Here is a 15,050-nt window from a genome sequence, read left to right as displayed (position 1 = left end):
TTCAACTTGCAACTTCTTTTTAATTTGTTCGTGGGATGTGGGCATTGCTGGCTAGGCCAGCACTTATTGCCCAACACTAACTGCCCTTCAGAAGGTGGATGAGAGGGAGCCAGGTGGGATGAGAAGGAGCGGGGCGGGGGAGGGGAGAGAGACGACAGGGAGCAGGGGGGACCGAGAGCAGAATTGTCTCACTGGCCCCCTTTGCAAGACAAAAATTGTAATGTGCACCGCCTCCCCCCAATCCCACCCACCAGCACAAAGGGGGTAAATAGAGCTTGGTTGTCAGTAGACAGATTGGGTCGAGGAATAAAAGTGACATCACCGGAAAGCCGGTAAGCGATTGGTTATTTTTTTTTAAAATTTTTTTATTTAGAGATACAGCACTGAAACAGGCCCTTCGGCCCACCGAGTCTGTGCCGACCATCAACCACCTATTTATACTAATCCTACATTAATCCCATATTCCTACCACATCCCCACAAATTCCCCTACCAATACTAAGGGCAATTTATAATGGCCAATTTACCTATCAACCTGCAAGTTTTTGGCTGTGGGAGGAAACCGGAGCACCCGGCGAAAACCCACGCGGTCACAGGGAGAACTTGCAAACTCCACACAGGCAGTACCCAGAATTGAACCCGGGTCGCTGGAGCTGTGAGGCTGCGGTGCTAACCACTGCGCCACTGTGCTGTATTTCTTTTTTTTTCCCCTCTCTCAAGTAGCACATTGGTTTAAATTAGGAGCTGGGAAATTAAAATTTTAAATGGGTAAGTATAACAGTAAGTGAATTAATAATAAGTATTAGCTCAGAGCTAGACTACAAGAATTGGTTAAAATTAATAGAAACAAGGTACTAAAAAGGGAATAGAGATTTTTTTCAGGATCATGGATGAGCAGCTGAGACCGATTGCTTGCAATTCCTGTGCCATGTGGGAATGTCAGGATACTTCAGGTGTCTTAGGGGACTACATGTTTAGGACGTGTCTCCAGCGGCTTGAGCTCGAGCTCAGGATTTCCGAGCTAGAGGGGTAGCTGGAGTCACTGTGGAGTGTCAGGGAGGCTCAGAGTTTCCTGGATTGAATGTTCCGGAGGTGGCCACCCCACAGACACAATGTGTTCAGGACAGTAGATGGGTGGCCAACCAGAAGAGTAAGAAGTGCAGGAGTCTTCAGCATGTGTGCCACATTCAAACTGGTATTCAGCATTGGAGATTGCGGGGAGTGAAGGCACCTTGAAGGAGTGTAGTCCAGAACATGGCACCAATGGGCAAGGGACTGCACAGTGGGAAGAACAGTAAAGCGCAGAAATACAATTGTTCTAGGAGATTTCATAATTAGGGGGACAGGCAGGCATTTCTGTAACCATCAATGTGATTCCGCATTGTGTTGCCTCCCTGGTGCCAGGATGAATGACATCACTGATATGGTGCTGAATATTCTGCAGGGGGAAGGGAGTGAGCCAGAAGCTGTGGTACACACTGGTACCAATAACATAGGGAGGGCTGGTATTGAGGTCCTCAGAGTCAGACTTTCAGGACTTAGGGAGGAAGTTATAAAGTAGGATCTCAAAGGCAATATCGCTGGATTACTCCTAGGACCACACGTTAGCGAGAGTAGAAATAGGAAGAGAGGGGGATGGGATCTAGCATATAGAAGCAGAAAAGAATAAGGTGCATTGAGTGAGTGTGTTGGATAGTACTAGAGAAGGATGCAGTTCCATATTAGATAGCAGTGGACTAAGAAGGACTATGAGGAATACGAAGATAGGTTTAGAATGCATGTAATTAAATACACAAAGTGTGGTGAATAAGGTTGGTGAGCTACAAGCATAAATAACCGTATGGGATATAATGTAGTAGTAATAATGGAAATGTGGCTTAAAAATGGTGAGGGCCAGGTGCTTAACCCAACCCAACTAGGAAGGTGGCATTGCTAGGGAGTGAGGTGGGCCAAGGGTCTGTGGGGGAACATTTAGGCAAGAGTGATCATCATATAAGGTTTGATTAGCAATGGAAAAGTGCAAGGAACAGTCTAAAGTACAACTTCTAAATTGAAGAGGGTTTTCCCCACGGTTCAGTGCTAGGACCACTTTACTGATAGATATAAATGACTTGAATAATGGCCTACAGAGTAAAATTTTGAAATTTACCCATGATACCAAACTTGGAGGTGTGGTAGACAGTGAGGAGGATACCAATCGACTACAACAGGACATAGATAGGCTAGCAGATTGGGCAGACAAGTGGTAGATGGAATTTAATTCAGAGAAATGTGAAATGATGCATTTTGGCAAAAGGGATTGGGAGAGGCAATATAGACTAAATGGTATAGTTCTAAAGAGTGTTCAGGGTCAAAGGAACGTGGGGCTTCATGTGCATAGATCTTTGAAGGTGGCAGGAAATATTGAGAGTAGCAGCTAGGAAAGCATATGGGATTTTGGGCTTCATAGAGGTAAAGAGTACAAAAGCAGGGAAGTTATGCTGCACCTTTATAAAGCTCTAGCTAGGCCACAACTGGAGTATTGTGCCAGTCCTGGGCAGCACACTTTATGAAGGATGTAAGCGTACTTGACAGAGTGCAGTGGAGATTTATCAGAAAGGTTTCAGGGATGAGGAATTTTAGCTACAAGGTTAGGTTGGAGAAGCTGAGGTTGTTCTCCTTGGAGCAAAGGAGATTGAGGGGAGATTTGATAGAGTTGTACAAGATTATGACAGGTTTGGATAAGGTAGGTAAAGAAAAGCAGGTCCATTGGCTGCTGGTACAAGGATGAGGGGACAGAGATTTAAGGTTCTGGGCAGAGATGCGGGGGTCTGTGAGGAAGAACTTTTTTATGCAGCGAGTGGTAATGACCTGGAGTTCACTGCCCACGGAGTGGCAGCTGAGATAATGAATGATTTCAGAAGGAAATTGGATGGGCAAATGAGGGAAATAGTACAGGGCTGCAGGGATAGAGCTGGAGATGAGACTGATTGTATTGCTCTACAGATAGCTGGCATGGACTCAATGGGCTGAATGGCCTCCTTCTGTGCCATTATGACTCTATGACTAGTAAGCTCTATATTTCTACTGAAGCCGGATACATTAGTGTCCAATTTTATATGAGAAAGCTCAACTTTAAGTTGCCCATGATCTCACTATATAGTTAATGAGCCTTTTACAATATTTTTACCTCATATTCCTCTTTGAAACCATAGCCCTCTGATGTTTTCATCAAGTTGATATGCTGCAATAGGTCTGCAACACGAATAGCAGGATGGAGTTGGCCAGTCTGGTATGGAGACTCCGTGGGGTCACAGTGATACTGGGGAACATCCAATAACCTGCTCGACTCTGCTGACACAGTGTGGTTTTCATCTAGGGGAGAAGAGAGTAATTTATTAGATGTGCAACTTCTTCATGTATTGTCTGATATAAGATCCAATACTGGAGTTAAATTATGTGCAATTTTAGAGATGTTCTTTTGTTGTATGATTGAAAGACACAATCTTACAGAAGCAAAACAATTCAAATGAATCCAGAACCCAACTTCCTAACCATGGCTGAACAAATGAATCTGGACCCCTTAATGGAAGGGGTCGAATCCCACAGGTACAAATGCCAAAATGAGTTGTATTCCATAGGCCTTGCTCTAACATATGCATGCATGATATTTTTTCTGTTCAGATACTACCACTTAGAATTCATTACTCTTGGCTTCAGGACTAAAGCGAGAATTAATATAAAAGTTTTCATAATTCTCTGTTAGGCATGTTTCACTCAACATTCATTGTTTAAAAAGTAAGCTTATGGTTCAACATAATCATACACCTGGCATGCCTACAAGGACATGCATATGACCATTTGAAAAAAATGTTTAAATGTTGCTTACATCCATTTATCGTGAAATGCATCCAGTATCATAATATTGCTAACAATCAAATGTTGTAGCAGCAGAATGCAAAACTTTTTTTTTCCTATAACCAGTATCTGAATACCAATCTAGTTGATTATTCCAACCAGTTCTCTTCAAATGCTGTGCTTGCACGTTTATCTGCTGAGCACTCAAGAATAGACAGGACACTGCAGCAGTGGAGTAGTGCAGCATTTCCGGGAAAAAGGGGAGTAGATTGATGAGTGAAAGGCAAGGATCAGTTCAAACAGCAGGTGCACATCATTTGCACTTCAATAATCACATGTCCAAGTAGTCATAAGTTCACAAACCCCATGTCTGATATAAAGGCAGAATCATTGACAAACAAACACTTGACACTATCACACAGTTTCTACACATCCTGTATCACCTATAACTGTGCTGTTTTGAAAAATACAATACTCACCAGCAATGGGCACTTTGTGGAATAGGGCAGCAAAAAACAAAATCATACATTATGGTTGACATATATATTTCAAAAATTTAAATACATAAATACATAAATTGGTATTCTTATAATTTTAACCAATCAAGACGTGCAATTTAATACGCACCATATTTTTACTGTCTGACTCATTTAAACTTTCTTCTAGGACTGAATCCAAAACCAATTTAACAGGCTAGATTTGTTTTGTTCAGTGGTTAGTTTCATAATGAAATGCCATGTGATAAACAAAGAATAATGTATCCCCAGGACTGAAATACACGATTACCCTCGAACATAATCAAGGAGATCAGGGGGCATTGCACTGCAACAATGCAAGCATTTTTAATCATCATCTAACAGGATTGGGATCTTGTCACTAAACTCTGTTGAATCCTATTTCCTTTAATATCTGTTGTTTAAATATACTCCTAGTTTTTTTTTTGCATTGTGGGAGACCAGCAGACAATGTGCATTATGCAACTGCAATGTGATAACATTCAGAAAAGGCCAATGTGTAGTGAAATAAATAAAAATAATTAACACATTTTGCCACACTCAATAACAGAGACTGCCTGTATGCAACACCATATAACCATGCATATTATATGGAAGTGCAAAACAATTTCCAAAATATTAAGCATCAAATCTGAGATAGTTTGGCAAAAGTATTATCCATTTCCAAGTAATTATTCAAGTAAGGATTATGAGAAAAATGATTTTTCTGGCCAATTCAACAAGTTATGAATAACCAAAATAGAGTCAAGGTCAGAATGCCATAGAAGGAAACCATTCAGCCCATCGAGTCGATGAACAATACATTACAATCAATCACACGGTTGTATTTGTTTTTAAAAAGCTTGGCACTATTGCTATATAATCATATTACTACCATGTATTTTGAAGTATGCCAAAAAAAAAGTTGGTGTTCAGCAGAGGAAAAGTACAAATGAACTCTGCTGTATTTGTTTCTAACTAGATTTATGGAGTGGAAAATTTTGTCAGAAAATGAGCTATGCTAAAAAGCACAGAAAGATTTCACCCTTCTCTTCCCCTCAACCTTGTAAAAGAAAATAGGTCAGCAAAGATGACTTACATGTATGTTACATTTCATGCGTTTAAATGTCTATTTCAACATTAATGGAATGGGACTTGTAAAATTAACATGTTTACAGAGCTGATCAGGTACTTTGTTATCACACAGATTTTCCACATGTATGATGAGCCCAAATAATTGGTGACAAGAGCTCTGCACATTTTTGTCCAGTTATTTATTTTGAATGAACTTCACAAGCCAAGATTGCCAGTGTTTATGATTTTATACAGTAGAACATTGCTAATGTGCACACTGAATTACCATATCTTTAATTATATGCATGGCTTGCTTCCTCATGAAGCAAATTCTTTACATTTTCATTTTTCTTTGATTAAATCCCCAACACAGTAAATAAACATCAATAGTCACCAGTAGGATGGCCACTGACAGAGCTCAGGAATACCAGACAATGAATGGCCTCCCTAGTTACTCAGCGCTCTCTCCCAATTATAAATAGGGGATTAGAAGCAGGCCAGTCATGTGATTGATACAAGCCTGGGTATTTAAATTTTAAAAAAAAATTAATCCAACCAGTGACTAATGATAAATAAACGGCCCCTTTAAAGTTTCAGAAGATTGTAGTGTTCAGGTATAGATCAGTTGTTGAGTATTTAGATTTTCTATTTTTGGGGTTTTTTGTGGGGGGCTTGAGGGGACTGGACATCCCCATGGAGGCACGGCGTAGTTGCTAAGTTCCCAGTATCATTTTATTCAGAATATTATTTATTTTATTCTAAATGCAGTCAAATGCTGCAAACCTGAAACGTGGGACTTCGTTAGTACAGCCGTGTTTTAAAAAAAAAAAAATTCCCATGGGTTATTGGCAAGTGCTTCAATGCAATTAAGTTTATTGGCTGTAAAATCCTGTATAAAAGATATTTTTTCTTTAATTTCAGGGAAGAAAGGAATGCATTTGTGAGTGATCCTGTTGTTTGGCTGGATCATTCACAGGCTCACATAACACTGGCAGTCGCAATCCCAGGATGTCTGACCCAGTTCACTCTCTTAATGTCGCCTCAGGGAACTCACTATTTCAAGTGACGAGGGACTCAAAGCACTCTTTACCCTGGGCCGGGAAAGGGTGAGCACAGGTCCCTGTCAGCGCAAGGGACAGACCAGCTGAAAACCTGACTGTCCGATATAAAACTGGATGAATGGACATTCGAATCACCACACTGCCCATCAATGCTGCTGCGCCTGTGCTGTCATTTCTTGAGCAGCTGCATCATCCAAGAACAACGAGTAAGCTGAGGTCAAGAGGGATAAGAATAATGATGTGGCTAAAGAAATTTTCTGCATTTGATTTGAAGCAGCAGATATCAGTTTACTTGGTGCTACCAAAACTACTTATAGTTGTGCAACTGCCTCCATCTGCACATTAAAACAAAAATGCTGGAAATACTTAGTAATTCAGGCAGCATCTGTGGATAGAGAAACAGAGTTAACGTTCCAGGTTGTTGACCTTTCCTCAGAACATTCTGCCAAAAAGGCCAATGACCTGAAACGTTATTTCTCTCACCACATAAGGTGCCTGCCCTGTTGAGAATTTCTAGTATTTTCTGTTTTTATTTCAGATATCCAGCATCTGCAGTATGTTGCTTTTGTCCATTTGTATGTTGTTTGAAGGCTGAGAATTACAAAGTATGAGTACAAGAAGCTAAAACAAAATGACAACAAAAGTCAATTGCACTGCGACAGCAGCACACAAACCACTGTTACATTGCCTCACATCTACTGTGAATGTGAGTCACTGTAACTGTTCTTTACTTCTCCCAGCTGGAGGCTGCTATTAGCTATCACAAGAAAGATAACTTTCTGTATGCCATAAAAATTCAAACTTAACAGCTTAGGACCACTTTGCACTCTTCCACCTTTCAATAACCTTGAATTAAAACTATTTCATGCTTGTTGATAAGGGTCATGGATTACAGCATATAATATCTTTATAAAGTTATTTGATAATTGTATTGTTTTTCACAGCCACAAAGATCCTATTGCAGTCAAAGAGTGGTGAGAGTGCACCTGGACCAGGCCTCCAAGCTCATTTTCCTTTTGGACTACCAGGTAGATGTCATTTGGAAGGGAGCCCAGAAGCAGGCCTTAAGACTTTGCATCCAGCCCCGCTCAAATGGGAAAATCCAAGTCGGCCCACGGTGCCAACGGAAGGCCATCTGGAAGATAACTAGTTTTCTTCCACAGTGGAGTAATGATGCAAATTAGGGTTGTAGCTTTCCTGGCTACTGTTTTTGGCTGCAGCAATGTTTGGATAATGGGGGTAAGCTTCTGAAAAAGGACGGCCCAAAGCCTGGACAATTTCAAGCCAATGTTCACGACCTGAAACCAGAAATCCAAACAGATTACCATTATGTTAGGCACTGCACACTCTGGGCACAATTTAATGCCACTGTTTAAGGTGGGTTTGCTGGTGTGGGTCACGAAGAATTGAATCGGAGGCTACAGTCCAGAAATCCGACGTCGTGACCTCGGTTCCTGATTTTGTCAGCGGCAGGAAAGCACCATGGCAGCACTGATGCCCCAATGCGACGGGGAGCTGTTTTAAATTGCTGAACTGCTCATTTAAATATAATTAACTACAATTTAATGACAGGCTCTCGATTTTGTGAATGGCGGGTGGCACTCCTGTGCCTTCGGGTTAACGACTGTTAAAACCTGGTGGCACCGAGGTGAGAGGCCATATTGCTGCGACAGGGAAGCAGTCCTGAAGACTGATGCATTGCGGGGGGGCGGGGGGGTTCAGAGGCCATTGTCGGACTGTGTTGGTATGGGCTCTGCAAGGGGTACAGGGTCTCTGCAAGGGGGCTTGGAGTCTCAGGGGCTCCCGCAAGGGGAGGAATCGGGGTTTCTGCAAGGGTTTAGTGTAGGTGTTGGGGTGGAGGGCGCTGCAAGGATTCAGTGCATTGGGTTATCAAACAGCTGTGTGATGTGGCTGTTCGGTCACACTGCTGGAATAGAGGGTGGGCCATCAGCAGGTTTGGGCTCTGAGGTCCCTCAGTGACTCTGTCGAGAGAACTGTCAGAAGCTCAGCTGCCAACACAAGTCATCTCTGCATTGACAGTGATTTGCAGGCCCACAGATCACCTGGCATGGGTCTCATCCACCCGATGTTTTTAGTCCCTGTGGCGTGATGCGGCACCTCTGAGTGAGGGAGGGCCAAGAGGCTGCTGCGTCTGGCTATGAAGCTCCACGATCAGAGTGACAGCAGCCGGCCAGGCCAAGAAATGCCCACGTACGCCAGAGTGTGTACTGGACTCGGATCAGATATGTCTAAATATCTGAGCGCCATCATGAACGAGGACTACGGCTATTCAGGGAGGCTGTCACCGACTTAAGTGCTCTGCTGCAGGACAAGTTGCAACCTATGGGATTTAGGGGTCACCCCATGACAGTGGATCCGAAGTTCACTGTGGCACTAAACCTTTATGCATCTGGATCTTTCCATGGATCCACCGGGGACATGTGTGGGGTCTCCCAGCAGCAGCAGCCCACCGCTGCATCAAGGATGTGGGTGACCAATTCCCTGTTCAGGAGGGCAGGCGACTAAGTGCGATACCAGACCAACCCTGACAAATCAGGTCAAGAGGGCCATCACTGGATCCCCCCAGGTGCAAGGTGTGACAGACTGCATACATACAGCCGTCAAGGCTCCAACGGAACAGCCAGCTGCCTTCATTAACAGGGAGTGCTTCCATTCCAATGTTCAACTGGTCTGCGACCACCAAAAGCATTTCCTGCAGGTGCATGCCCGTTTCCTGGGAAGCAGCCTGCATACTTCAACAGTCCCAGGTGCCACAGTTTTTCAGGCCCCCAGCTCACCTTCAGGGATGGATTCTTGAGGACAAGAGGGTATCCATTGAAGACATGGCTACTTGCACCTGTGAGGAATGCTTGCAATGCAGCGAAGAAGCAGTACAATAATTGCCTTGGCTCCACCCAAGCAGGTCATGGGCTACTGAAGATGAGATTCCTGTGCCTGGATCGATCTGGTGGAGCCCTGCAGTATGCCCCAGAGAGGGTCTCGTGTATCCTGGTGGTCTGCTGTGCTCTGCACAATCTAGCACTACAAAGGGCGGGAGGGGGGGGGGGGGAAGGCCTTACATGACGATGAGATGCCTGAGTAGCACTCATCCAGCGATGAGGAGGATGCAGGGATGGGGAGGAGGGAGAGGGGTAAGTAGTAATGGAAGAAGACAACATGGCGCTAGAGGCAATACAGGTTGAGCAACCTGCAAAGGAAGCAAGAGATGTTTTCATAATGACCCGTTTCCAGCCACCCTGATGTCCACTCACTGAGAATGCAATAAAGACTCATCTTCAAGCATGAAAACTGTCGCCTACTTTCCAGTTGTGTTCCTGACTTGTCACCAGTTGCAATGCATGCTAGTGCCCATGGGAGAACATATGTCAATGAGGGTGACAGCAACTGGGCTGGAAGCAGACTGATGATCAGGCTCCCCCTTGCCTGTGATGACTTGGGCAGGTGCCCCCTGGTTGCCTGAGGACTGGAAGCCCCTGGCTGCCTGAGGGTTTCCTGCATTGGTGCAGGACTCTCCTCAGGCATCGTGGCTGCTGGAACTGGGCTCACTGTCCACACTCGGAGTGCCTTGAGGGGAGCCCCCAGCTGTGGAGGGCAGCGTCTCTTCCACCCTTTGAAGGGTCAGTTGAACCTCCCTGCTCACCAGAGAAGGATGAGGAGTGGGAGAAGTCTCCAGCCTCATGTTCCTTCTTGCCTTACCAATGCTGCATTAAGCTCATGGCCAAGGCGATGGTGTGCAGGTCTGTGCGCATCTGTGTGGTCTGGTTCTCTATGAGGGTCGCCAATCTCTCGAAGGAGGAAGCCATGTGTTCACACGCCTGAGACAAGGCATGGATTAACTCCTCCAGCGTCTGCTCATGGCCTCTGGCATCGCTGCCAGATGTTGTCTTACCTCTCTCTGCAACTTCAGCATTCCCTGTGCTGTCAACACCAGAGGCTTATGAGGCCGGGGCTTGGCATGGGCCTGGCCACCCATAGTCCTCCTACTGTTGGAGTCCTCGGCTATCCCAGCCTCAGCCAGCTGCTTGGGTGCGTGTGTGGTGCTCTCACTAGCTTGTGCCCCTGATTCTAATCTTGGGCACAAACCCACCGAGGTGAAAGCATCTGCGCTGGTGGAAAGTGGAGACTTTTGGGACGGCGCATCCTGTGACAGGTCCTCCTCCTCACAGGTGAACGACTGTCCTCCTGTGGCTGCAGTCTCCTATGCCTGCCATGTTGCATGAGAGAACACAAACATATGCGAGTTAGGCTGTGCAGATCTCATCATGTCAATTATGTTTGATGTGGTTTGCCATATGTAATTAGTATGTTGATGGAGTTCAATTCTCACTCTCTTGTGGGACTCCAAATTCCCTGTCCAAAATTGCACAACCTCCCTGAGTGCCTGCCAATTCCATGGACTCTTCCTCGGCGGTGGTAGAGGATGCAGAATAGACTCCTCCGCCAGTCCAGGCCATCTCCCTCCTACTGTGGGCCCTCTTGTCCTACAAGAGTAAGGATGGCGTTAGTAGAGATTGACAGAGGGATCAATATTACATTTCTGATAGTGTCAGCCCCTTGTCTCCTACTGAGAGATCTGATATCTCTCATGCTGTCGCACGCTGTCAGTGGAGTTAAATAGGGGTGAGCTATATAGGAAGGTGGCCTGTGGCTGAGATGCAGCCATGCATCTATCAGGATGATGTAATATCCTAGCCCCTCTGCCATCACCGTTGTAGTGCTACCCTCCCCATTTCGTGCATCCACCCACGTAGTCACATGCAATCCCCCAGAACGACTGGTATGGAACACCTTAGCAGAATGCAGGAGGTCGTTGACCCTCTTCCTGCACTGGGTAACTCCCTGGCTGCTGACCTTCTCTGTGATCTGTATCCAGGCTTGCTTGGTCAGGCGGGAGGACCTCTTCTTTCTATCACTGGCAAAGATAACCTCCTGCCTTCTCTTGGCAGCCTGGAGGATAATCTGCAGGGAGGCATCACTGAAATGTGGGGCTACCCAGTGGTCTGGGCTCGGTCTTCCTTTGATGTCCTCCTTGGGGATGGGCGGTGGGGGTCCATGAATCAGTTCAGCAATGTTTTCACCAATCAAATGCAAGCTCCCAGTGACTCTAAGGCAGGAATGAATGCAGGGCTGTCAGGCCTTTAAATATGGCGGCAGCACCTGCACCGGACTCATCTGATGCCGTAACCGGCAACTCTCATTTCACCCTCACCACGTCTCCAACATGCAGAAGGGTCGCCTGTCACATGCCACTACAGCACCAAAATGTAAATCATTCTACAGGATATAGTTAGAATAGTAATGCTGGCAAAAGCACAAGAGCTGCTTCAGATAAATACCCCACTGTTTTGTGATAAACCCACAGGTTGCTGGCCAAGATTTTAGTAAAATGTGCAGAGCTTCTCCCCAGCAGGGTCTGTTTGGTGATGGGTTTGCACATTATTTTGTCTCTACAGGGAATAAATCAATCGTGCATGGTTTTAATTCTGTCTACATAGAACACAAAAGCTATGCACATGAAGAAAACAATACCCTCTTTAAATAGAAAAAAAAAGTGGCAGATAAATTTCCAACAGCAAACTGCCCTGACAAATGGGAACTTAGTTACAATATTCAAAGAAAGTGAATTGGATTTAAAATTGTTTAAATTAAAAAAATAACTTCAAATCACACAAGTCTCGAGATTCAGATGGATGTGATACCAATTTGCTTAGTGCTGGGATCCTATCTCAGATAACAGCACACTGTTGCATTAAAGGTTCAACTATCTGGGTAGCAACAATATTTGTAATAAGACAAAAATCTGTAGGCGGATTTCAGGTATGATCTTGCAATCATTGCGTGATGTTTACCGGCATAGCCCGACAAAACTGAAGCTTTTCTGGGTACAAGGAGTCTCATCATCACTTGCTGCTAGAAATCCTACATCTCCAAAATGGTCTTCACAGAAGCTTTTTCATCAACTGAAAGACCTTTAGATCATGGTGCCAAATCCATGTTGGTAGATACAATATGTAGGACACTGACAGGATGATCAAAGCTGAGAAACAGAAACATTTATAACACAGTTTTCCTTGACCAATCAGTGCCAGATCAGTGGAAGGCATTCAAGGACAGATACTGAGGCTTCAGAGCAAGTATGTTCCCTTAAAGAAAAAGCAGAGTATTTTACAGACCCTCACAACGTCGGGGGTTGTGGCGGGGGTGGGGTCCAGGAAATGCCTCCAGGCAAGGCCCGCCATGGGCCTCATGCCAGGAAGGCCCGGCCCCATATTGCTGCTGGTGGCGAGGCCTCATGCGGCTGCCTGCCGCTCAGCCACAGGGTTAAAATTTGAATATGGTAATTTATTAAAAGTAATGAACAAATTACTTACTTGCTACTGCTGTTGGTCCCAGTGCAGTATTCGTGCTGGTGGCCAGCACTTCCACGCCTTCGGATCTCCGTCCAGAGATCAAAGGTAGAACACTGGTGGGGAGGGGGGAACAGCTAAGTTTTCAGGGTGGCAGGGTCAAATGCTTCTGATTGGTCTAGAGGGTGGTGGGAAGGGGTAAAGGGTGAAGTTTTTCAACCTGGGGCGGGGGGGGACGGTCAGGAGCACAAGTTAAGTTTTTTTTTGGGGGGGGGGGGGGGGGGGAGGGGAAAAGGATACTTTATTTAATTTTTCAAAGTCATTTTCTTTTAAAAATTTGAATTGCACTGAAGGGCTGGAAGCCATATAAAAATGGCGTCAGCACCTGCACCTGCCTGACGTCGTTGCCAGGGATGGATCGCTGACTCCCTCCACGTCATCGGGGGCGGGGGGGGGGGCGGATACGTTCCAGCCCGGCCACGTAAATGAGCCGTTGCGTTTAATATCATGGCCATTCCATGGAGTAAAGCCCGCATGTGCGAGCCACCATCTTTGAAGCTCGCCACCGAGCTTGAAATATGCAGCCCAAAGAGTGGGACTAACAAATCCAGAGTCCCCTGGATGTCAAAGGCCTTAAAAGTGAGGATAAAAGGGAAAAAAGGAAGCTTATGTCATATATCAAGGGCTCAATACTGCAGCAAACCTACAGAAGTATAAAAAGTGTAGGGGTGAAATTAAAAATGAAATTAGGAAAGCAAAGTGAGGGCATGCAGAAATATGGCAAGTACAAATCAAGGAAAAGCCAAAGATCTTTTTATAAATACTTAAAGAGCAAGGGAATAACTAAAGAAAGAGTAGGCCCTATTGAGGATCATAAGCGTAACCTGCATGTGGGGGCAGAGAACATTGGTGTGGTTCTCAATAAATACTTTGTATCTGTTTTCACAAGAGAGGGATGATGCAGGCATTGCTAATCAGGGAGAAGTGTGAAATATTAGGTGAAATTAACATAGTGAGTGAGGAAGTTTTAAGGGGTTTAACATCTTTGAAAGTGGTAAATTCCCAGACCTGGACAAAATGTATCCTAGGCTGTTAAGGGAAACAATAGAATAAATCATTTTCTAATCCTCTCTGGCTACAGGTCTGGTGCCAGAGGACTGGAGGACAATTAACATTGTACCATTGTTTAAAAAGGAAAAAAATGGATAGACCAAGTAATTATAGACCAGACAGCCAAACATCAATGGGGGAAAATTATTGGAAAAAATTCTGAGGGTAAGAATAAATCATTTAGAAAGACAGAGATAAATCAAAGACAGTTACCACACATTTGTTAAGGGAAGGTCATGTCTGACTAACGTGACTGAATTGTTTGAGGAGGTTACAAGGAGGGTCGATGAGGGTAGTGTATTTGATGTAGTCTAAATGGATTTTAGCAAGGCTTTTTGATAAGGTCCCACATGGCAGACAGGCAAAGTGGCAAGTCAGATCCAAAATTGGCTCAGAGGCAGGAAGGAAACGGTAATGGCGGATGGGGTTTTTGTGACTGGAAAGCTATACTAGGTTCTTTGTTTTTTGTGGTACATATCAATGATGTGGACTTGAATGTAGGGGGTATGATTAAGAAGTGTGCAGATGATACAAAAATTGACCGTGTGGTTGATAATGAAGAAAGCAAGTTGTAGACTGCAGGAAGATACCTGTCGACTAGTCAGGTGGGCGGAACAGTGGCAAATGGGAGTTCAATGCGGAGAAGTGTGAGGTAATGCATTTGGGGAAGGCCAACAAAGCAAGGGAATATGCAAGACCCAGGCAGTTTAAAGGAACTACCTGTTCTCTCAGCAAGCAGAGAAATACTGCTAACTGCTGAGTTTGAATGAGTGACCGTCATGTGACAAGCTCCTCCCCAACTGTGGTTTTAGGCTGGTGTTTTGTCTGCAGCAGAGGAGAAGCAACTGGACTCTGACATGAGCAGACCCTAAGTTGGGGTCCCTCTCTCTCCATTCCAGCTTGAAAGCTTTCAAATCCTGTCTGTTAACTGACCACCTTTGCATATTCCGGCTACAATCTGAAATCCTGTTGGAGGAATTCATCTGCAACACTATCTTCATGAGACTCACTGAACAAGTTATCTAGCTCTTTAAACTAAATCCTCAGGACCACTGAATTCAGCTAGAAGCCAGTCGAATCATTAAACTCCACAGACTGTATACCTTT

At 44.7% G+C, this 15,050-nt stretch overlaps 1 protein-coding gene across 3 annotated transcripts in view; it reads right to left on the bottom strand.

The window, feature by feature from the left end:
• The window catches only part of ptprk (protein tyrosine phosphatase receptor type K), a 553,573-nt gene that overhangs the window by 79,159 nt on the left and 459,364 nt on the right, over positions 1 to 15,050 (bottom strand). For all 3 annotated transcript variants that reach the window (XM_068025166.1, XM_068025170.1, XM_068025171.1), the window contains exon 14: positions 3,169 to 3,353. In XM_068025166.1, coding sequence (XP_067881267.1) covers positions 3,169 to 3,353 — 185 coding nt within the window. The remainder of the gene's footprint in view (positions 1 to 3,168; positions 3,354 to 15,050) is intronic.

Source organism: Heterodontus francisci, chromosome 3, assembly GCF_036365525.1.
Source record: "Heterodontus francisci isolate sHetFra1 chromosome 3, sHetFra1.hap1, whole genome shotgun sequence".
Lineage (NCBI taxonomy): Eukaryota > Metazoa > Chordata > Chondrichthyes > Heterodontiformes > Heterodontidae > Heterodontus > Heterodontus francisci.
The sequence above is the reverse complement of the archived record's forward strand: the minus strand, read 5'-3'. Positions and strand labels throughout refer to the sequence as shown.